Source organism: Melospiza melodia, unplaced genomic scaffold (assembly GCF_035770615.1).
Source record: "Melospiza melodia melodia isolate bMelMel2 unplaced genomic scaffold, bMelMel2.pri scaffold_145, whole genome shotgun sequence".
Classification (NCBI taxonomy): domain Eukaryota; kingdom Metazoa; phylum Chordata; class Aves; order Passeriformes; family Passerellidae; genus Melospiza; species Melospiza melodia.
Window position 1 is genome coordinate 127,128 of NW_026948511.1, and position 22,313 is coordinate 149,440.

At 57.5% G+C, this 22,313-nt stretch overlaps 1 protein-coding gene and 1 long non-coding RNA gene across 2 annotated transcripts; both read left to right on the forward strand.

The window, feature by feature from the left end:
- The first annotated feature begins 1,206 nt into the window (after nt 1-1,206).
- On the forward strand, nt 1,207-18,181 carry UBE2M (ubiquitin conjugating enzyme E2 M). Its single transcript, XM_063182032.1, has 6 exons — nt 1,207-1,367; nt 6,683-6,777; nt 10,035-10,073; nt 10,706-10,809; nt 15,052-15,115; nt 17,936-18,181. The coding sequence occupies exons 1-6, from the start codon at nt 1,259-1,261 to the stop codon at nt 18,074-18,076; spliced, it is 552 nt and encodes a 183-aa protein (XP_063038102.1). The 5' UTR covers nt 1,207-1,258; the 3' UTR covers nt 18,077-18,181.
- Nucleotides 18,182-19,381: 1,200 nt separating this feature from the next.
- LOC134433155 (uncharacterized) lies at nt 19,382-20,850 on the forward strand. Its single transcript, XR_010031501.1, has 2 exons — nt 19,382-19,844; nt 20,199-20,850. It is a non-coding gene; the product is annotated as an uncharacterized LOC134433155 (long non-coding RNA).
- Nucleotides 20,851-22,313: the final 1,463 nt, after the last annotated feature.

Consider the following 22,313-nt stretch of genomic DNA (forward strand, 5'->3'; position numbering starts at 1 on the left):
CGGCGCCCACTGGGAGAAAGGGCCGCAAGCCCCGCCCCCCGCGCGGGATTGGCTGGTGGGAACGGGGGAGAGCCGAAAGGCTCCGGAAAGAGCCGAGTGTGAGGCAAGGGAGAGAGAAACGAGATCGGCGCTTTTCGGAGCGCCTGGCCCCGCCCCCTTTTCCGGAAAAACCCGAAGTGCTCCGGAAAGAGCCGAAGGCAGGTGATCGGCGTTTTTCGGAGCGCTGGTCCTGCCTCTTTTTCCGGAAGAACCCGAAGCGTTCCGGAAAGAGCCGAGGACTCGAGATCGGCGCTTCTCGGATCACCTCGCCCCGCCCCCTTTTACGGAAAAACCCGAAGGTTTCCGGAAATAGCCGAGCGTGAAACGCGGGAAACAGAAACGAAGCGGCTGCCGGAAAGAGCCGAGGGGCGGAGATCGGCGCTTTTCGGAGCGCTTTGCCCCGCCCCCTTTTCCGAAAAAACCCGAAGCGCTCCGGAAAGAGCCGAAGCGAGGTCGAAGCGCCGGAACGAGTCGATCTCCTTCCGGAAGAAGCCGAAGCGCCCTCGGGCCGGCCGAAGTCTTTCCAGAAAGTGCTGAGGGGACCCTCCCCCCCTTCCGGAGACCCCCGAGCCCCTCCCCTCACCCCCCTTTTCCGGAGATCCCCGAAGCGGTTCCGGAGCTCCCGGAAGCGGCTCCCGAGCGGCGCCGGCGGAGCCCGAGGCCGAAACGGTTCCAAAGCGAGTCCGGAACTCGCCAGGCGGCTCCGGAGTTTGCCGAGAGATTCCGAAGCCCTGTGGAGGTTCTCGAAGCGATTCCAGAGACCCGTGAAGCGGCCCCGGAGATCGCCCAGAGGTTCCGAAGCGGTTCCGGAGAGTCCCGAACCTCCTCCCTCCTTTCCGGTAGGTTCCGAGCGGCTCCGGACATCGCTGAGGCCGTTCCGCAAAGCCCCGAGACGGTTCCGAAGCGGTTCCGGAAGTCGCCAAGCACCTCCGGAGCTTCCCGAAGCGCTTCCGGAAATTCCCGAAGTCGCAGCGAAGCAATTCCGGAGCTTCACGAAGAGATCCCGGAAGTTGCCGAAGCGGCTCCGGAAGTTGCCGAGCGGCTCCGGAAGTTGCCGAGCGGCTCCGGAAGTTGCCGAGCCGGCCGGCCCTCAGCGCTCGCCTCCGGACCCCGTCGCCCCCGGAGCCCCCGAACCGGAGCCGCCCCCGGCCCGGCCCCGCTCCCTCGGCCCCGGGGGGGGCCCCGACCCGCCCCGGCCCCGCCGCCCCGGCCCGGCAGGATGATCAAGCTGTTCTCGCTGAAGCAGCAGAAGAAGGAGGAGGAATCGGCGGGCGGCACCAAGAGCTCCAGCAAAAAGGCCTCGGCCGCGCAGCTCCGCATCCAGAAAGGTCTGAGGGGAGGCGGCGGGCACAGACTGGGGCCAGCAGGGACGCACACTGGGGCCAGTCAGAGCTGGACACTGGGCCCAGTAAAGGTCTCAAACTGGGCCTGTGAGGGTACCGAACTGGGACCAGTAAGGGCTGGAAACTGGGGCCAGTGAGGGTCTCAACTGGTGCCAGCAGGGCTGCAGGCTGGGGCCAGTAAGAGCAGCACACTGGGCCCAATAAGGGTCCCAAACTGGGTCCAGAAAAGGCCTCGAACTGCGGCCAGTAACGGCCACACACTGAGGCCAGTAATGGCCGCACACTGGCTCCAACAGGGCCTCAAACTGGGACCAGTAAGGGCCACAAACTGGGCCCAGTAAGGGTCCCAAACTGAGGCCAGTAGGGACCCCAACCTGGGCCCAGTAAGGGCTGGAAGCTGGGACCAGTAAGGGCCTCGAACTGAGGCCAGTAAGGGCCTGACTGGGCCCAGTAACGACCACAGACTGAGGCCAGTAATGGCCACACACTGGGCCCAGCAGGGCCTCAAACCGGGACCAGTAAGGGTCCCAAACTGGGGCCAGTATGAGCAGCACACTGGGGCCAGTAAGGGCCTCGAATTGGGGCCAGTAACGGTTGCAGACTTGGCCCAGCAGGGCCGCACACTGGGCCAATAAAGGCCACAGACTGGGGCCAGTAATGGCCACAGACTGGGGCCAGTCAGGGTCCCAAACTGGGGCCAGCAACGGTCCCAAACTGGGGCCAATAAAGGCCACAGACTGGGGCCAGTAAGGGCTACAAACGGGGGGCAGTGTGGATCCCAAACTGGGGCCAGGAAGGGTCAGAAGCTGGGACCAGTAGGGGCCCCAAACTGGGACCAGTCAGGGCCTCGAAGTGGGCCCAGTAAGGGCCATGAACTGGGCCCAGTAAGGGTCACAGACTGAGCCCAGCAGGGCCTCACACTGGGCCCAGTAACGGCCACAAACTGGGCCCAGCAGGGCCTCAAACTGAGGCCAGTAAGGGCCTCGAACTGGGACCAGTAACGGCTGCAAACTGGGGCCGGTAAGGGCCCCAAAGTGGTCCCAGTAAGGGTCCCAAACTGGGACCAGCAGGGATGCAGACTGGGGTCATTAAGGGTTGCACACTGGGGCCAGTCAGGGCTGGAAACTGGGGCCAGAAAAGGCCTCGAACTGGGGCCAGTAACAGTCGCAGACTGGGCACAGCAGGGCCTCAGATGGGGGCCAGTAACGGCCATAAACTGGGCCCAGTAAGGGCCCCAAACTGGGCCCAGTCAGGGCTGGAAACTGGGCCCAGTCAGGGCTGGAAACTGGGCCCAGTCAGGGCTGGAAACTGGGCCCAGTAAGGGCTGGAAACTGGGCCCAGTAAGGGCTGGAAACTGGGCCCAGTAAGGGCTGGAAACTGGGCCCAGTCAGGGCTGGAAACTGGGCCCAGTAAGGGCTGGAAACTGGGCCCAGTAAGGGCTGGAAACTGGGCCCAGTAAGGGCTGGAAACTGGGCCCAGTCAGGGCTGGAAACTGGGGCCAGTAACGGTTGCAGACTGGGACCAGTAAGGGTCCCAAAGTGATCCCAGTAAGGGCCCCAAACTGGGGCCAGCCGGGTGTCATACTGGTCCCAGTAAGGGCTCCAAACTGGTCCCAGCAGGCCCTCATACTGGTCCTAGTAACTGTCTCAGACTGGGACCAGTAAGGGCCGGAAACTGGGGCCAGAAAGGGCCCCAAAGAGGTCCCAGTAAGGGTCCCAAACTGGGACCAGTAAAGGGCTCATACTGGGACCAGTAAAGGGCTCATACTGGGACCAGTGCCAGGAACATACTGGACCCAGTGAGGGGCACATACTGGGACCAGTAAAGGGCTCATACTGGGACCAGTGAGGGGCTCATACTGGGACCAGTAAAGGGCTCATACTGGGACCAGTAAAGGGCTCATACTGGGACCAGTGAGAGTCTCATACTGGGACCAGTGAGGGGCACATACTGGGACCAGTAATGGGTACATACTGGGACCAGTAAAGGGTTCATACTGGGACCAGTAAGGGTCCCAAACTGGGACCAGTAAAGGGCTTATACTGGGACCAGTAGGGGTCAGATACTGGTCCTAGTCTAGTCCCAGTATGGCCCCAGTATGGTCCCAGTCTAGTCCCAGTATGGTCCCAGTATGGCCCAGTATGGTCCCAGTCTAGTCCCAGTATGGTCCCAGTATGGTCCCAGTATGGCCCAGTATGGCCCCAGTATGGTCCCAGTCTAGTCCCAGTATGGTCCCAGTCTAGTCCCAGTATGGTCCCAGTATGGTCCCAGTCTAGTCCCAGTATGGTCCCAGTATGGCCCAGTATGGCCCCAGTATGGTCCCAGTCTAGTCCCAGTATGGTCCCAGTCTAGTCCCAGTATGGTCCCAGTATAATCCCAGTATGGCCCCGTATGGCCCCAGTTTGCTCCCAGTATGGCCCTGTATGCTCCCAGTATGGTCCCAGTGATTCCCAATATAACCCAGTATGGCCCAGTTTGATCCCAGTGATTCCCAGTATGGCCCAGTTTGGTCCCAGTGATTCCCAGTATAGCCCAGTTTGGTCCCAGTTTGATCCCAGTGATTCCCAGTATGGCCCAGTTTGGTCCCAGTGATTCCCAGTATAGCCCAGTTTGATCCCAGTGATTCCCAGTATGGCCCAGTTTGATCCCAGTGATTCCCAGTATAGCCCAGTTTGGTCCCAGTTTGATCCCAGTGATTCCCAGTATGGCCCAGTTTGATCCCAGTGATTCCCAGTATAGCCCAGTTTGGTCCCAGTTTGATCCCAGTGATTCCCAGTATAGCCCAGTTTGGTCCCAGTTTGATCCCAGTGATTCCCAGTATGGCCCAGTTTGATCCCAGTGATTCCCAGTATAGCCCAGTTTGGTCCCAGTTTGATCCCAGTGATTCCCAGTATGGCCCAGTTTGGTCCCAGTGATTCCCAGTATAGCCCAGTTTGGTCCCAGTGATTCCCAGTATAGCCCAGTTTGGTCCCAGTTTGATCCCAGTGATTCCCAGTATAGCCCAGTTTGATCCCAGTTTGATCCCAGTGATTCCCAGTATGGCCCAGTTTGATCCCAGTGATTCCCAGTATAGCCCAGTTTGGTCCCAGTGATTCCCAGTATAGCCCAGTTTGGTCCCAGTTTGGTCCCAGTGATTCCCAGTATAGCCCAGTTTGGTCCCAGTTTGGTCCCAGTGATTCCCAGTTTGGTCCCAGTGATTCCCAGTTTGGTCCCAGTGATTCCCAGTATAGCCCAGTTTGGTCCCAGTTTGGTCCCAGTCTAGTCCCAGTATGGTCCCAGTATAATCCCAGTATGGCCCAGTATGGCCCCAGTTTGCTCCCAGTATGGCCCTGTATGCTCCCAGTATGGTCCCAGTGATTCCCAATATAACCCAGTATGGCCCAGTTTGATCCCAGTGATTCCCAGTATGGCCCAGTTTGGTCCCAGTGATTCCCAGTATAGCCCAGTTTGGTCCCAGTTTGATCCCAGTGATTCCCAGTATGGCCCAGTTTGGTCCCAGTGATTCCCAGTATAGCCCAGTTTGATCCCAGTGATTCCCAGTATGGCCCAGTTTGATCCCAGTGATTCCCAGTATAGCCCAGTTTGATCCCAGTGATTCCCAGTATGGCCCAGTTTGATCCCAGTGATTCCCAGTTTGGTCCCAGTTTGGTCCCAGTGATTCCCAGTTTGGTCCCAGTTTGGTCCCAGTGATTCCCAGTATGGCCCAGTTTGGTCCCAGTTTGGTCCCAGTGATTCCCAGTATGGCCCAGTTTGGTCCCAGTTTGGTCCCAGTGATTCCCAGTTTGGTCCCAGTTTGGTCCCAGTGATTCCCAGTATGGCCCAGTTTGGTCCCAGTTTGGTCCCAGTGATTCCCAGTATAGCCCAGTTTGGTCCCAGTTTGATCCCAGTGGTGCCCAGTATGGCCCAGTTTGGTCCCAGTTTGATCCCAGTGATTCCCAGTATGGCCCAGTTTGGTCCCAGTTTGGTCCCAGTTGTGCTGGGGTTGGGCCAGGGAGGGGTTGGGCTCATGGGGTGTCATGGCTGTGTCACCTGTGTGTCACCTGTATGTCACCTGTATGTCACTTGTGTGTCACCTGTGTGTCACCTGTGTCACCTCAGTGTGTCACCTCTGTCACCTGTGTGTCACCTGTGTCACCTGTGTGTCACCTCAGTGTGTCACTTGTGTGTCACCTGTGTCACCTGTGTCACCTGTGTGTCACCTGTGTGTCACCTGTATGTCACCTGTATGTCACTTGTGTGTCACCTGTGTGTGTCACCTGTGTCACCTCAGTGTGTCACCTCTGTCACCTGTGTGTCACCTGTGTCACCTCAGTGTGTCACCTGTGTGTCACCTGTGTGTGTCACCTGTGAGTGTCACCTGAGTGTCACCTGAGTGTCACCTGTGTCATCTGAGTGTCACCTGTGTGTGTCACCGGTGTGTCACTGCTGTCCCACCTGTGTCCCCGTGTGTCCCCAGCTGTCCCTGTGTCCCTACTTGTCCCCATGTTTCCCCAGCTGTCCTCACATGTCGCCAGTGTCCCCTCACTGTCCCCAGGTGTCCCCGATGTCCTCGTTGTCCTCTCTGTGCCAATGTCCCCAGTGTCCCCAATGTCCCCATGTCCCCAATGTCCCCTCAGTGTCCCCAATGTCCCCAGACATCACTGAGCTGAACCTGCCCAGACGTGTGAGATCCCTGTCCTGTCAGTGTCCCCTCACTGTCCCCAATGTCCCCAATGTCCCCAGTGTCCCCATTTATCCCCATGTCCCGTGTCCCCAATGTCCCCTCAGTGTCCCCAATGTCCCCAATGTCCCCTCAGTGTCCCCAATGTCCCCTCAGTGTCCCCAATGTCCCCTGTGTGTCCCCAGTGTCCCCATTTATCCCCATGTCCCGTGTCCCCAATGTCCCCAATGTCCCCTCAGTGTCCCCAATGTCCCCAATGTCCCCATGTCCCGTGTCCCCAATGTCCCCTGTGTGTCCCCAGTGTCCCCAATGTCCCCATGTCCCCAATGTCCCCTCAGTGTCCCCACTGTCCCCTCTGTCCCCAGACATCACTGAGCTGAACCTGCCCAAGACGTGTGAGATCCCTGTCCTGTCAGTGTCCCCTCAGTGTCCCCAATGTCCCCTCAGTGTCCCCAATGTCCCCAATGTCCCCTCAGTGTCCCCAATGTCCCCTCAGTGTCCCCAGTGTCCCCTCAGTGTCCCCTCAGTGTCCCCAATGTCCCCTCAGTGTCCCCTCAGTGTCCCCTCAGTGTCCCCTCAGTGTCCCCAGTGTCCCCTCAGTGTCCCCTCAGTGTCCCCTCAGTGTCCCCTCTGTCCCCAGACATCAACGAGCTGAACCTGCCCAAGACGTGTGAGATCGATTTCTCAGACCAGGACGATCTGCTGCACTTCCGCCTGCTCATCTGCCCCGACGAGGTGGGCCCAGCACGGGGACACCCGTGTCACCTCCGTGTCACCTCCGTGTCACCTCCGTGTCACCCCTGTGTCACCTCCGTGTCACCTCTGGGGCACCTGGGGAACCTGGGGAACCTGAGGAACCTGGGGAACCTCCCTGTGTCACCTGGGGAACCTGGGGGAACCTGGGTCACCTGGGTCGTCTGTGTCACCTGGGGAACCTGGGGAACCTCCCTGTGTCACCTGGGGAACCTGGGGAACCTCCCTGTGTCACCTGGGGAACCTTCCTGTGTCACCTCTGTGCCACCTGGGGAACCTGGGGGAACCTGGGGAACCTGGGTCACGTGTGTCACCTGGGGAACCTTCCTGTGTCACCTGGGGAACCTGGGTCACGTGTGTCACCTGGGGAACCTCCCTGTGTCACCTGTGTGGCACCTGGGACACCTGTGTGGCACCTGGGGAACCTTCCTGTGTCACCTGGGGAACCTTCCTGTGTCACCTGTGTGCCACCTGGGACACCTGTGTGGCACCTGGGGAACCTCCTGTGTCACCTGGGGAACCTGGGTCACGTGTGTCACCTGGGGAACCTCCTGTGTCACCTGGGGAACCTGGGTCATCTGTGTCACCTGGGGAGCCTCCATGGGGCACCTGGGGAACCTGGGTCACGTGTGTGTCACCTGGGCAGCATCTGGGGAACCTTCCTATGTCACCTCTGTGTCACCTCTGTGTGTCACCTGGGGGGCACCGGGGGAACCTGGGGGGAACCTGTGTCACCTGGGGAACCTGGGGAACCTCCCTGTGTCACCTGGGGAACCTGGGTCATCCGTGTCACCCCTGTGCCACCTGGGGAACCTGGGGGAACCTGGGTCACCTGTGTCACCTGGGGAACCTCCCTGTGTCACCTGGGGAACCTGGGTCATCTGTGTCACCTGGGGGGCACCTGGGGAACCTGGGGGAACCTGGGTCATCTGTGTCACCTCTGTGCCACCTGGGGGGCCTCGGGAACCTGGGTCATCTGTGTCACCTGGGGAGCCTCCATGGGGCACCTGGGGAACCTGGGTCACATGTGTGTCACCTGTGTGTCACCTGGGCAGCATCTGGGGAACCCGGGGAACCTTCCTATGTCACCTCTGTGTCACCTCTGTGTCACCTGTGTGTGTCACCTGGGGGGCACCTGTGTCACCTGTGTCACCTGGGGAACCTGGGGGAACCTGGGTCATCTGTGTCACCTGGGGAGCCTCCCTGTGTCACCTGTGTGGCACCTGGGACACCTGTGTGGCACCTGGGGAACCTTCCTGTGTCACCTGGGGAACCTGGGTCATTCATGTCACCTCTGTGCCACCTGGGGAACCTCCCTGTGTCACCTGGGGAACCTCCCTGTGTCACCTGGGGAACCTGGGTCATCTGTGTCACCTGGGGGGCACCTGGGGAACCTGGGGGAACCTGGGTCATCTGTGTCACCTCTGTGCCACCTGGGGAACCTGGGGAACCTCCATGGGGCACCTGGGGAACCTGGGTCACGTGTGTGTCACCTGGGCAGCATCTGGGGAACCCGGGGAACCTTCCTGTGTCACCTGTGTGTCACCTCTGTGTCACCTGTGTGTGTCACCTGGGGGGCACCTGGGGAACCTGGGTCATCTGTGTCACCTCTGTGCCACCTGGGGAACCTCCATGGGGCACCTGTGTCACCTGGGGAACCTGGGGGGCCTCGGGAACCTGGGTCACCTGTGTCACCTCTGTGCCACCTGGGGAACCTGGGGAACCTGTGTCACTTGAGGGGTACCCTAGGGCACCTGTGTCACCTGGGTGTCACCTGGGGAACCTCCATGGGGCACCTGTGTCACCTGGGTGTCACCTGGGTGTCACCTGGGGAACCTGGGTGTCACCTGGGGGCATCTGGGGAACCTCCCTGGGTCACCTGTGTCACCTGGGGCACACGGAGGGCACCTGGGGGACCTGGGTGGCACCTGGGGGACCTGGGGGGGACCTGGGGCCTCCCTCTGGGGCACTTGCGTCACCTGGGGAACCTGGTGGGCACCTGTGGAGCCTTCCTGGGTCACCTGGGGCACTTGGGTGGCACCTGGGGCACCTGGGGGCATCTGGGAGTACCTGGGACCTGCGGGGAACCTGGGGAACGTCCCTGGGGGTACCTGGGCAATCTGGGGGCACCTGGGTCATCTGTGTCACCTGTGTGTCACCTGTGTGTCTCCTGGGTGGCACCTGGGGCACCTGGGGGCATCTGGGGAACCTGGGTGGCACCTGGGGACCGTCCCTAGGGTGCCTGGGGGGAACCTGGGGCACCTGGGGGGAACCTCCCTGGGTCACCTGTGTCACCTGTGTCACCTGGGGGGCACCTGGGGCACCTCCCTGTGTCACCCGTGTCACCCGTGTCACCTTGCACCTGGGGGGCACCTGGGGGCCATGTTGGGGGGGAACCTGGGGCACCTCCCTGGAGAACCTCCCTGGGGAACCTGGGTGTCACCTCCGTGTGTCACCTCGCTGTCCCCATCCCTGTCCCCATCCCTGTGTCCATCCCTGTCCCCATCCCTGTGTCCATCCCTGTCCCCATCCCTGTGACCCCATCCCTGTGACCCCATCCCTGTCCCCATCCCTGTCCCCATCCCTGTCCCCATCCCTGTGTCCCCATCCCTGTCCCCATCGCTGTCCCCATCCCTGTCCCCATCCCTGTCCCCATCCCTGTCCCCATCCCTGTCCCCATCGCTGTCCCCATCGCTGTCCCCGTCCCTGTCCCCATCCCTGTGTCCCCATCCCTGTCCCCATCCCTGTGTCCCCATCCCTGTGTCCCCATCCCTGTGTCCCCATCCCTGTCCCCGTCCCTGTGTCCCCATCCCTGTGTCCCCATCCCTGTCCCCATCCCTGTGTCCCCATCCCTGTCCCCATCCCTGTCCCCATCCCTGTGTCCCCATCCCTGTGTCCCCATCCCTGTGTCCCCATCCCTGTGTCCCCATCCCTGTCCCCATCCCTGTCCCCATCCCTGTGTCCCCATCCCTGTCCCCATCCCTGTGTCCCCATCCCTGTCCCCATCCCTGTGTCCCCATCCCTGTGTCCCCATCCCTGTCCCCATCCCTGTGTCCCCGTCCCTGTGTCCCCATCCCTGTGTCCCCGTCCCTGTGTCCCCATCCTTGTCCCCATCCCTGTGTCCCCATCCCTGTCCCCATCCCTGTCCCCATCCCTGTGTCCCCATCCCTGTCCCCTGTGTCCCCATCCCTGTCCCCTGTGTCCCCCGTGTCCCCTCAGTGACGTTTGTGTGTCCCCAGGGTTTCTACAAGGGCGGCAAATTCGTCTTCAGCTTCAAGGTCAGTGCTGGGCCCCCCTGGGCGGCCACTCGGTGGCCACTGGACGCTGCCTGGTGGCCATTGGGGGGTTGGTGGCCATTGGGGGTCACTCGGTGGCCACTGGACACTGCCTGGTGGCCATTGGGGGGTTGGTGGCCACTGGGGGTGACTGGGTGGCCATTGGGGGGTTGGTGGCCATCAGGGGTCACTTGGTGGCCACTGGACACTGCCTGGTGGCCCCTGGGGGGGTTGGTGGCCATTGGGGGTCACTCAGTGGCCATTGGGGCGTTGGTGGCCATCAGGGGTCACTCGGTGGCCACTGGACACTGCCTGGTGGCCCCTGGGGGGGTTGGTGGCCATTGGGGGTCACTCGGTGGTCACTGGGGGGGTTGGTGGCCCCCAGAGGGGCTGGTGGCCACCATGGTGACTTGGTGGCTCCTGGGCCAGAGGAGGGCTGGAGGTCACTCGGTGGCCCCTTGGGGTGACTCGGTGGCCATTGGGAGGGTTGGTGGCCCTCAGGGCCCCCAGGTGTGTCCCCCCCAGGTAGGCCAGGGCTGGGGAGGGGATTGGTGGCCCCTGGAGGTCGCTCGGTGGCCATTGGGGGTCCCTCGGTGGTCACTCGGTGGCCCCAGGTGACCCCGTTGTCCCCCCAGGTGGGGCAGGGGTACCCTCACGACCCGCCCAAGGTGAAGTGTGAGACGATGGTGTACCACCCCAACATCGACCTGGAGGGCAACGTGTGCCTCAACATCCTCAGGTGAGCCCCAAAAACACCTGGGACACACCTGGGACACACTGTGACACACACACAGTGACACACACAGTGACACACACACACACACAGTGACACACACACAGTGACACACAGTGACACACACACAGTGACACACACACAGTGACACACAGTGACACACACACAGTGACACACCTGGCCATGCTGTACCACCCCAACATCGACCTGGAGGGCAACGTGTGCCTCAACATCCTCAGGTGAGACTGAAACACACCTGGGACACACCTGGGACACACCTGGGACACACCTGGGACACACTGTGACACACACACACAGTGACACACACACACACAGTGACACACCTGGGACACACTGTGACACACACACACAGTGACACACACACACACACAGTGACACACACACAGTGACACACAGTGACACACACACAGGGACACACACACAGTGACACACACACAGTGACACACAGTGACACACACACAGTGACACACAGTGACACACACACAGGGACACACACACAGTGACACACACACAGTGACACACAGTGACACACACACAGTGACACACAGTGACACACACACAGTGACACACCTGGCCATGCTGTACCACCCCAACATCGACCTGAAGGGCAACGTGTGCCTCAACATCCTCAGGTGAGACTGAAACACACCTGGGACACACCTGGGACACACCTGGGACACACCTGGGACACACTGTGACACACACACACACACAGTGACACACACACAGTGACACACCTGGGGCACACTGTGACACACACACACAGTGACACACCTGGGACACACCTGGGACACACCTGGGGGGCTGTGGTCACCTGCTGCTGACTGTGGTGGCCCCACTGACCATTGACCACTGACTGCACTGACCGCAATGACCACTGACCATTGACCACACTGACCATTGACCATACTGACCACTGACCACACTGACCACTGACCACTGACCACACTGACCACACTGACCATTGACCCACACTGACCACACTGACCACACTGACCCACACTGACCACACTGACCACACTGACCACACTGACCACACTGACCCACACTGACCCACACTGACCCACACTGACCCACACTGACCACACTGACCACACTGACCCACACTGACCACACTGACCACACTGACCACACTGACCCCACTGACCACACTGACCACACTGACCCACACTGACCCACACTGACCACACTGACCACACTGACCCCACTGACCACACTGACCACACTGACCACACTGACCCACACTGACCACACTGACCACACTGACCCCACTGACCACACTGACCACACTGACCCACACTGACCCACACTGACCACACTGACCACACTGACCCACACTGACCAGTACTGACCACACTGACCCACACTGACCACACTGACCACACTGACCACACTGACCACACTGACCCACACTGACCACACTGACCACACTGACCCACACTGACCCACACTGACCACACTGACCACACTGACCCACACTGACCCACACTGACCCACACTGACCACACTGACCCACACTGACCACACTGACCACACTGACCAGTACTGACCACACTGACCCACACTGACCACACTGACCCACACTGACCCACACTGACCCACACTGACCACACTGACCACACTGACCCACACTGACCACACTGACCCACACTGACCACACTGACCACACTGACCCACACTGACCCACACTGACCCACACTGACCACACTGACCACACTGACCCACACTGACCCACACTGACCCACACTGACCCACACTGACCACACTGACCCACACTGACCCCACTGACCATTGACCCACACTGACCCCACTGACCACACTGACCCACACTGACCGCACTGACCACACTGACCACACTGACCACACTGACCACACTGACCCACACTGACCACACTGACCCACACTGACCATTGACCACACTGACCACACTGACCACACTGACCATTGACCCACACTGACCCACACTGACCACACTGACCCACACTGACCAGTACTGACCCACACTGACCCACACTGACCCCACTGACCACACTGACCACACTGACCACACTGACCCACACTGACCACACTGACCAGTACTGACCCACACTGACCCACACTGACCCCACTGACCCACACTGACCACACTGACCACACTGACCCCACTGACCCACACTGACCACACTGACCCACACTGACCACACTGACCCACACTGACCACACTGACCACACTGACCCACACTGACCACACTGACCCACACTGACCAGACTGACCCTCACTGACCCCACTGACCCCACTGCCCACTGACTGCTGTCCTCTGATTGCATTGCCAACTGACCGCTGACCAATGACCAACGACCACACTGACCGTGGCCACAATGGCCGCAGTGCCCACTGACCCCTGACCGCAGTGCCCACTGACCCCTGACCGCAGTGCCCACTGACCCCTGACCGCAGTGCCCACTGACCTCTGACTGCAGTGCCCACTGACCTCTGACCGCAGTGCCCACTGACCATGGCCGCAGTGCCCACTGACCTCTGACCGCAGTGCCCACTGATCCCTGACCGCAGTGCCCACTGGCCAAGGCCGCAGTGCCCACTGGCCAAGGCCGCAGTGCCCACTGACCTCTGACCACAGTGCCCACTGGCCAAGGCCGCAGTGCCCACTGACCATGGCCGTGGCCGCAGTTGCCTCAGTGGCAGTGACTGCTGACCACAGTGCCCGCTGACCGCAGTGCCCGCAGTGCTCACTGACCGCAGTGACCACTGACCGCAGTGACCGCAGTGCCCGCTGACCACAGTGGCCACAGTGACCACTGACCACAGTGACCGCAGTGCCCGCTGACCACAGTGACCGCAGTGCCCGCTGACCACAGTGACCGCAGTGCCCGCTGACCGCAGTGACCGCAGTGCCCGCTGACCGCAGTGACCGCAGTGCCCGCTGACCACAGTGACCTCAGTGCCTGCTGACCACAGTGACCGCAGTGCCCGCTGACCACAGTGACCGCAGTGCCCGCTGACCACAGTGACCTCAGTGCCCGCTGACCACAGTGACCGCTGACTGCAGTGACCTCAGTGCCCGCTGACCACAGTGCCCGCTGACTGCAGTGACCTCAGTGCCCGCTGACCACAGTGACCTCAGTGCCCGCTGACCAGTGAGCAGTGGCCGTGGATGAGTGCCCAGTGACTGCTGGCCGTGCCCAGTGGCTGCAGTGGCCGCAGTGCCCGCTGGCCCAGTGCCTGCAGTGACCGGTGGCTGTGGCCGTGCCTGCTGCCCGCTGGCTGTGCCTGCTCGCCATGGCCGCAGCGCCCACTGACCGCTGGCCGTGCCCGCTGGCCACAGTGCCCACTGCCCATGGCCGTGCCCGCTGACCGGTGCCCATGGCAGTGCCCATGGCCGTGCCCGCTGACCGGTGCCCATGGCCGTGCCCGCTGACCGGTGCCCATGGCAGTGCCCATGGCCGTGCCCGCTGGCCACGGTGCCCACTGCCCATGGCCGTGCCTGCTGACCGGTGCCCGCTGACCAGTGCCCATGGCCGTGCCTGCTGACCGGTGCCCGCTGACCAGTGCCCATGGCCGTGCCCATGGCAGTGCCCATGGCCGTGCCCGCTGACCGGTGCCCATGGCCGTGCCCGCTGACCGGTGCCCATGGCAGTGCCCATGGCTGTGCCCGCTGACCGGTGCCCGCTGACCAGTGCCCATGGCCGTGCCCGCTGACCGGTGCCCATGGCCGTGCCCGCTGACCGGTGCCCATGGCAGTGCCCATGGCCGTGCCCATGGCCGTGCCTGCTGACCGGTGCCCGCTGGCCGGTGCCCATGGCCGTGCCCGCTGACCGGTGCCTGCTGACCGGTGCCCGCTGACCAGTGCCCATGGCCGTGCCCATGGCAGTGCCCATGGCCATGCCCGCTGACCGGTGCCCGCTGACCGGTGCCCATGGCCGTGCCCATGGCCGTGCCCGCTGACCACTGCCCGCTGGCCGGTGCCCATGGCCGTGCCCGCTGACCGGTGCCCGCTGACCGGTGCCCATGGCCGTGCCCATGGCAGTGCCCGCTGACCGGTGCCCATGGCAGTGCCCATGGCCGTGCCCGCTGACCGGTGCCTGCTGACCGGTGCCCATGGCAGTGCCCATGGCCGTGCCCGCTGACCGGTGCCCGCTGACCAGTGCCCATGGCCGTGCCCATGGCCGTGCCCGCTGACCGGTGCCCGCTGACCGGTGCCCGCTGACCGGTGCCCGCTGTGCCCGCAGGGAGGACTGGAAGCCGGTGCTGACCATCAACTCCATCATCTACGGCCTGCAGTACCTGTTCCTGGTGAGGGACACCTGGGGGGCTTGGGGACACCTGGGGACATGGGGGGACATGGGGACACACCTGGGGACACCTGGGGGGCTTGGGGACACCTGGGGACGTGGGGACACACCTGGGGACATGGGGACACACCTGGGGACATGGGGGGACATGGGGACACACCTGGGGACACCTGGGGGGCCTTGGGGACACACCTGGGGGGGCTTGGGGACACACCTGGGGACATGGGGGGACACAGGGACACCTGGGGGACAGCTGGGGACATGGGGAGGGACATGGGGACACATCTGGGCGGTAATGGGGACACATCTGGGGACACCTGGGGGCACACCTGGGATGTGGGGACACACCTGGGGACACACCTGGGGACACCTGGGGACACACCTGGGGACACACCTGAGGACATGGGATAGACCTGGGGATTCACCTGGGGACGTGGGGACACACCTGGGGGCTTGGGGACACTGGGGGGGGACATGGAGGGACACCTGGGGGACATGGGGAACATGGGGACATTGGTGGCCTTGGGGACACACCTGGGGGGGCTCGGGAACACCTGGGAACGCCCTGGGGACACACCTGGTGGCCTTGGGGACACACCTGGGGGCTTAGGGACATGGGGGTGGCACCTGGGGAACACCTGGGTGGGCTTGGGGACACTTGGGGGAACAAGGACACATTTGGGGACACACCTGGGGACATGGGGAGACCTTGGGGGACATGGGGGTGGCACCTGGGGACACCTGCAAGTGCTTGGGACACCTGGGGGACACACCTGGGGACACACTTGGGGGGTCTTGGGGACACCTGAGGGGACAAGGACACACCTGGGGACATGGGGACGCACCTGTGGGGACATGGGGGGACATAGGGACACCTGGGGGACAGCTGGGGACATGGGGAGGGATGTGGGGACACCTGGGGGGACATGGGGACACAGCTGGGGATGGGGGGACACACCTGGGGACACACCTGGGGACATGGGGACACACCTGGGGGACACACCTGGGGATGTAGGGACACACCTGGGGGACACTTGGGGACATGGGGACACACCTGGGGGATTTGGGGACACCTGAGGACATGGGGACACACCTGGGGACACACCTGGGGGAGCTTGGGGACACCTGGAAGGCTTGGGGACACACCTGGGGGACACTTGGGGACATGGGGACGCACCTGGGGACACACCTGGGGACGTGGGGACACACCTGGGGACACACCTGGGGACACACCTGGGGACGTGGGGACACACCTGGGGACACACCTGGGGACGTGGGGACACACCTGGGGACACACCTGGGGACACACCTGGGGACATGGGACACACCTGGGGGAGCTTGGGGACACCTGAGGACATGAGGACACACCTGGGGACGTGGGGACACACCTGGGGACACACCTGGGGGAGCTTGGGGACACCTGAGGACATGGGGACACACCTGGGGACATGGGGACACACCTGGGGGCATTTGGGGACACACCTGGGGACATGGGGACACACCTGGGGACATGGGGACACACCTGGGGGCATTTGGGGACACACCTGGGGACGTGGGGACACACCTGGGGACACACCTGGGGGCATTTGGGGACACCTGTGGGGACACAGGGGGGTCCGGGGCAGGTTTTGGGCTCCGGGGGGATTTGGGGGATTTTTTTGGGGGTCTGGGGGGGTTTTGGGGTCCCCCTGGGCCGGGTTTGGGGCACTGAGGGGTTTGGGGGGGTCACGGGGGGATTTTGGGGTCCCCCTGGGCCGGGGTTGGGGCACTGAGGGGTTTGGGGGGTCCGGGGGGGTTTTGGGGTCCCCCTGGGCCGGGGTTGGGCCACTGAGGGGTTTGGGGGGTCTGGGGGGGTTTTGGGGTCCCCCTGGGCCGGGGTTGGGGCACTGAGGGGTTTGGGGGGGTCCGGGGGATTTTGGGGTCCCCCTGGGCCGGGGTTGGGGCACTGAGGGGTTTGGGGGGGTCCGGGGGGGTTTTGGGGTCCCCCTGGGCCGGGGTTGGGGCACTGAGGGGTTTGGGGGTCACGGGGGGGTTTTGGGGTCCCCTGAGCCGGGGTTGGGGCACTGAGGGGTTTGGGGGGTCCGGGGGGGTTTTGGGGTACCCCTGGGCCGGGGTTGGGGCACTGAGGGGTTTGGGGGGGTCACGGGGATTTTTTGGGGGGGATTTTAGGGAATTCTGGGGGTTTTAGGGGAATTGTGGGCTTTGGGTTACATGAAGGGATTTGGGGGTTTTGGGCTTTTTGGGGTTTTCTTCCCCCTCATATTTGGGGGTCCCTCAAACCCCAAATTCCCCCCCCCAAAAGGAGCCAAACCCTAAACAATGATTTATGGGATTTTTGGGGGGATTTTAGGGAATTCTGGGGGGTTTTAGGGGAATTGAGGGATCTGAGGGGTTTAAGTGATTTTAGGGGAATTTTAGGGGAATTTTCGGGGAATTTTAGGGGAATTTTGGGATCCCCCTGACCCCAAATTTTCCCCCAAAAGGAGCTGAACCCCAAACAACAACCTATGGGATTTGGGGGAGTTCTAGGGGAATTCTGGGGGTTTTAGGGGAATTTTGGGATTTGGGTTGTGTAAAGGGATTTTGGGGGATTTTGGGATCTCTCCCCCCCATATTTTGGGGTCCCTCAAACCCCAGATTTTATCCCCAAAAGGAGCTGAACCCCAACCAATGGCTTATGGGATTTGGGACAGTTTTAGGGGAATTCTGGGGGTTTTAGGGGAATTTTGGGATTTGGGTGCTTTAAGGGATTTTAGGGGAATTTTGGGGGAATTTTAGGATAAGTTTTGGATCCCCCTGACCCCAAATTTTCCCCCCAAAGGAGCCCAACCCCGAGGACCCCCTGAACAAGGAGGCTGCTGAGGTGCTGCAGAGCAACCGGCGCCTGTTTGAGCAGAACGTGCAGCGCTCGCTGCGGGGCGGCTACGTGGGAGCCACCTACTTCGAGCGCTGCCTCAAGTGACCCCAAAGCCGCCCTGAGGAGGGCAGGGACCCCCAGGAACCCAATAAAACCTGCAGAGAAACCCCCCGAAATATCCCAATAAAACCTGAGCAAATCCCCTGAAAACTCTGCAAAATATCCCCAAAAATACCCAATAAAAGGTGCGGAAATATCCCCAAAAATCTGCCAAATATCCCCAAAAATACCCAATAAAACCTGAGAAAATCCTGGAAAAATCTGCAAAATATCCCCAAAAATACCCAATAAAACCTGAGAAAATCCCCCAAAAAATCTGCAAAATATCCCCAAAAATACCCAATAAAACCTGAGAAAATCCCCAAAAAATCTGCAAAATATCCCCAAAAACACCCAATAAAACCTGAGAAAATCCTGGAAAAATCTGCAAAATATCCCCAAAAATACCCAATAAAAGGTGCGAAAATATCCCCAAAAATCTGCAAAATATCCCCAAAAACACCCAATAAAACCTGAGAAAATCCCCGGAAAACTCTGCAAAATATCCCCAAAAATACCCAATAAAACCTGAGGAAATCCTGGAAAAATCTGCAAAATATCCCCAAAAATACCCAATAAAACCTGAGAATATCCCCTGAAAAAATCTGCAAAATATCCCCAAAAATACCCAATAAAACCTGAAAAATGCCCTGAAAACTCTGCAAAATATCCCCAAAAATACCCAATAAAACCTGAGGAAATCCTGGAAAAATCTGCAAAATATCCCCAAAAATACCCAATAAAACCTGAGAAAATCCCCTGAAAAATCTGCAAAATATCCCCAAAAATACCCAATAAAAGGTGCGAAAATATCCCCGAAAAATCTGCAAAATATCCCCAAAAATACCCAATAAAACCTGAGAAAATCCCCCGAAAAATCTGCAAAATATCCTCAAAAATACCCAATAATAGATGCGAAAATATCCCCAAAAAATCCCCTTGGAGAACCCAATAAAACCTGCAAAAATCCCCGAAAAAATACCCAATAAAACCTGAGAATATCCCCTGAAAAAATCTGCAAAATATCCCCAAAAATACCCAATAAAACCTGAGAAAATCCCCTGAAAACTCTGCAAAATATCCCCAAAAATACCCAATAAAACCTGAGGAAATCCTGGAAAAATCTGCAAAATATCCCCAAAAATACCCAATAAAACCTGAGAAAATCCTGGAAAAATCTGCAAAATATCCCCAAAAATACCCAATAAAACCTGAGGAAATCCTGGAAAAATCTGCAAAATATCCCCAAAAATACCCAATAAAAGGTGCGAAAATATCCCCAAAAAATCCCCTTGGAGAACCCAATAAAACCTGAGAAAATCCCCTGAAAAATCTGCAAAATATCCCCAAAAATACCCAATAAAACCTGAGGAAATCCCCTGAAAAATCTGCAAAATATCCCCAAAAATACCCAATAAAACCTGAGAAAATATCCCCAAAAATCTGCAAAATATCCCCAAAAATACCCAATAAAACCTGAGAAAATCCTGGAAAAATCTGCAAAATATCCCCAAAAATACCCATAAAAGGTGCGGAAATATCCCCAAAAAATCCCCTTGGAGAACCCAATAAAACCTGCAAAAATCCCCAGAAAAAATAGCCAATAAAACCTGAGAAAATACCCCAAAAAATCTGCAAAATATCCCCAAAAATACCCAATAAAACCTGAGAAAATCCCGGAAAAATCTGCAAAATATCCCCAAAAATACCCAATAAAACCTGAGAAAATCCCCTGAAAAATCTGCAAAATATCCCCAAAAATACCCAATAAAAGGTGCGAAAATATCCCCAAAAATCTGCAAATATCCACAAAAATACCCAATAAAACCTGAGAAAATCCCCCGAAAAATCTGCAAAATATCCCCAAAAATACCCAATAAAACCTGAGAAAATATCCCCAAAAAATCCCCTTGGAGAACCCAATAAAACCTGCAAAAATCCCCAGAAAAAATAGCCAATAAAACCTGAGAAAATCCTGGAAAAATCTGCAAAATATCCCCAAAAATACCCAATAAAACCTGAGAAAATATCCCCAAAAATCTGCAAAATATCCCCAAAAATACCCAATAAAACCTGAGGAAATCCTGGAAAAATCTGCAAAATATCCCCAAAAATACCCAATAAAAAGGTGCGAAAATATCCCCGAAAAATCCTGAAATATCTGAAAAAAAGCCCCAAAAAAAAAACCCAAATCCCCCCAAAAATCCTCAAAACCTCCCAAGAAATCCCCAAAAAAACCCCAAAATACCCCCAAAAATAAAAAACCAAATTCCTAAAATGCCTCGAAAAAATCCTGAAAAAAATCCCAAAAAATTCCCCCAAAATTCAAAAATTCTCCAAAAATTCCCCAAAAATATCAAAAATGAATCCCCCAAAAATCCCAGAAAAATAAAACAAAAAAAAAAAAAAAAATCCCAAAAGATTCTCCAAAATTCAAAAAGAAAAATTTTGAAAAAATCCCAAAACTCCAAAAATTCAAAAAGAAAAATTTTGAAAAAATCCCAAAAACTCCAAAAATTCAAAAAGAAAAAGTTTGAAAAAATCCCAAAAACCCCAAAAATTCAAAAAGAAAAATTTTGAAAAAATCCCAAAAACCCCAAAAATTCGAAAAGAAAAATTTTGAAAAAATCCCAAAAACCCCAAAAATTCAAAAAGAAAAATTTTGAAAAAAATCCCAAAAACTCCAAAAATTCAAAAAGAAAAATTTTGAAAAAAATCCCAAAAACCCCAAAAATTCAAAAAGAAAAATTTTGAAAAAATCCCAAAAACCCCAAAAATTCCCCCAAATCCCCCCGGCCCCGCCCCTCCCCCCCCCCAGCGCTGCTCGGGCCGGATTAAGAGCAAGGGACTGGTTTGGACTGTTTATACTGGTCTGCACTGGTTTGGACTGGTTTATACTGGTCTGCACTGGTTTGGACTGGTTTATACTGGTCTGCACTGGTTTATACTGGTTTATACTGGTTTGGACTGGTCTGGACTGGTTTATACTGGTCTGGACTGGTTTGGACTGGTTTATACTGGTCTGCACTGGTTTGGACTGGTTTATACTGGTCTGCACTGGTCTGGACTGGTTTATACTGGTCTGGACTGGTTTATACTGGTCTGCACTGGTTTGGACTGTTTTATACTGGTTTGGACTGGTCTGCACTGGTTTATACTGGTCTGGACTGGTTTATACTGGTCTGGACTGGTTTGGACTGGTCTGGACTGGTCTGGACTGGTTTATACTGGTCTGCACTGGTCTGGACTGGTTTGGACTGGTTTATACTGGTCTGGACTGGTTTGCACTGGTTTATACTGGTCTGCACTGGTTTGGACTGGTCTGGACTGGTTTGGACTGGTCTGCACTGGTTCATACTGGTCTGCACTGGTCTGCACTGGTTTGGACTGGTCTGCACTGGTCTGGACTGGTCTGCACTGGTTTGGACTGGTTTGGGTTGGTTTGGGTTCAGTTTGGTTGGGTTGGACTGGTTTATACTGGTTTATACTGGGAGGGGGTGTCACTGGTTTATACTGGTTTATACTGGGAGGGGGTGTCAATAGTTTATACTGGTTTATACTGGTTTATACTGGTTATACTGGTTTATACTGGTTTATACTGGTTTATACTGGGAGGGGGTGTCACTGGTTTATACTGGTTTATACTGGTTTATACTGGGAGGGGGTGTCACTGGTTTATACTGGTTTATACTGGTTTATACTGGGAGGGGGTGTCAATAGTTTATACTGGTTTATACTGGTTTATACTGGTTTATACTGGTGTATACTGGGAGGGGTGTCAATAGTTTATACTGGTTTATACTGGTTTATACTGGGAGGGGGTGTCACTGGTTTATACTGGTTTATACTGGGAGGGGGTGTCACTAGTTTATACTGGTTTATACTGGTTTATACTGGGAGGGGGTGTCACTAGTTTATACTGGTTTATACTGGTTTATACTGGTTTATACTGGGAGGGGTGTCACTAGTTTATACTGGTTTATACTGGTTTATACTGGTTACAGGTTTATACTGGTTTATACTGGGAGGGGTGTCATTAGTTTATACTGGTTTATACTGGTTTATACTGGTTTATACTGGGAGGGGGTGTCACTGGTTTATACTGGTTTATACTGGGAGGGGGTGTCACTAGTTTATACTGGTTTATACTGGTTTATACTGGGAGGGGGTGTCACTAGTTTATACTGGTTTATACTGGTTTATACTGGGAGGGGGTGTCACTGGTTTATACTGGTTTATACTA

Excerpts from the sequence above, each read along its gene's own strand:
- UBE2M (XM_063182032.1), top strand. The coding sequence starts at position 1,259 with ATGATCAAGCTGTTCTCGCTGAAGCAGCAGAAGAAGGAGGAGGAATCG. Across the intron at positions 10,810-15,051 it reads GTGTGCCTCAACATCCTCAG|GGAGGACTGGAAGCCGGTGC; the intron begins GTGAGCCCCAAA and ends CTGTGCCCGCAG. Across the intron at positions 15,116-17,935 it reads GCCTGCAGTACCTGTTCCTG|GAGCCCAACCCCGAGGACCC; the intron begins GTGAGGGACACC and ends TTCCCCCCAAAG.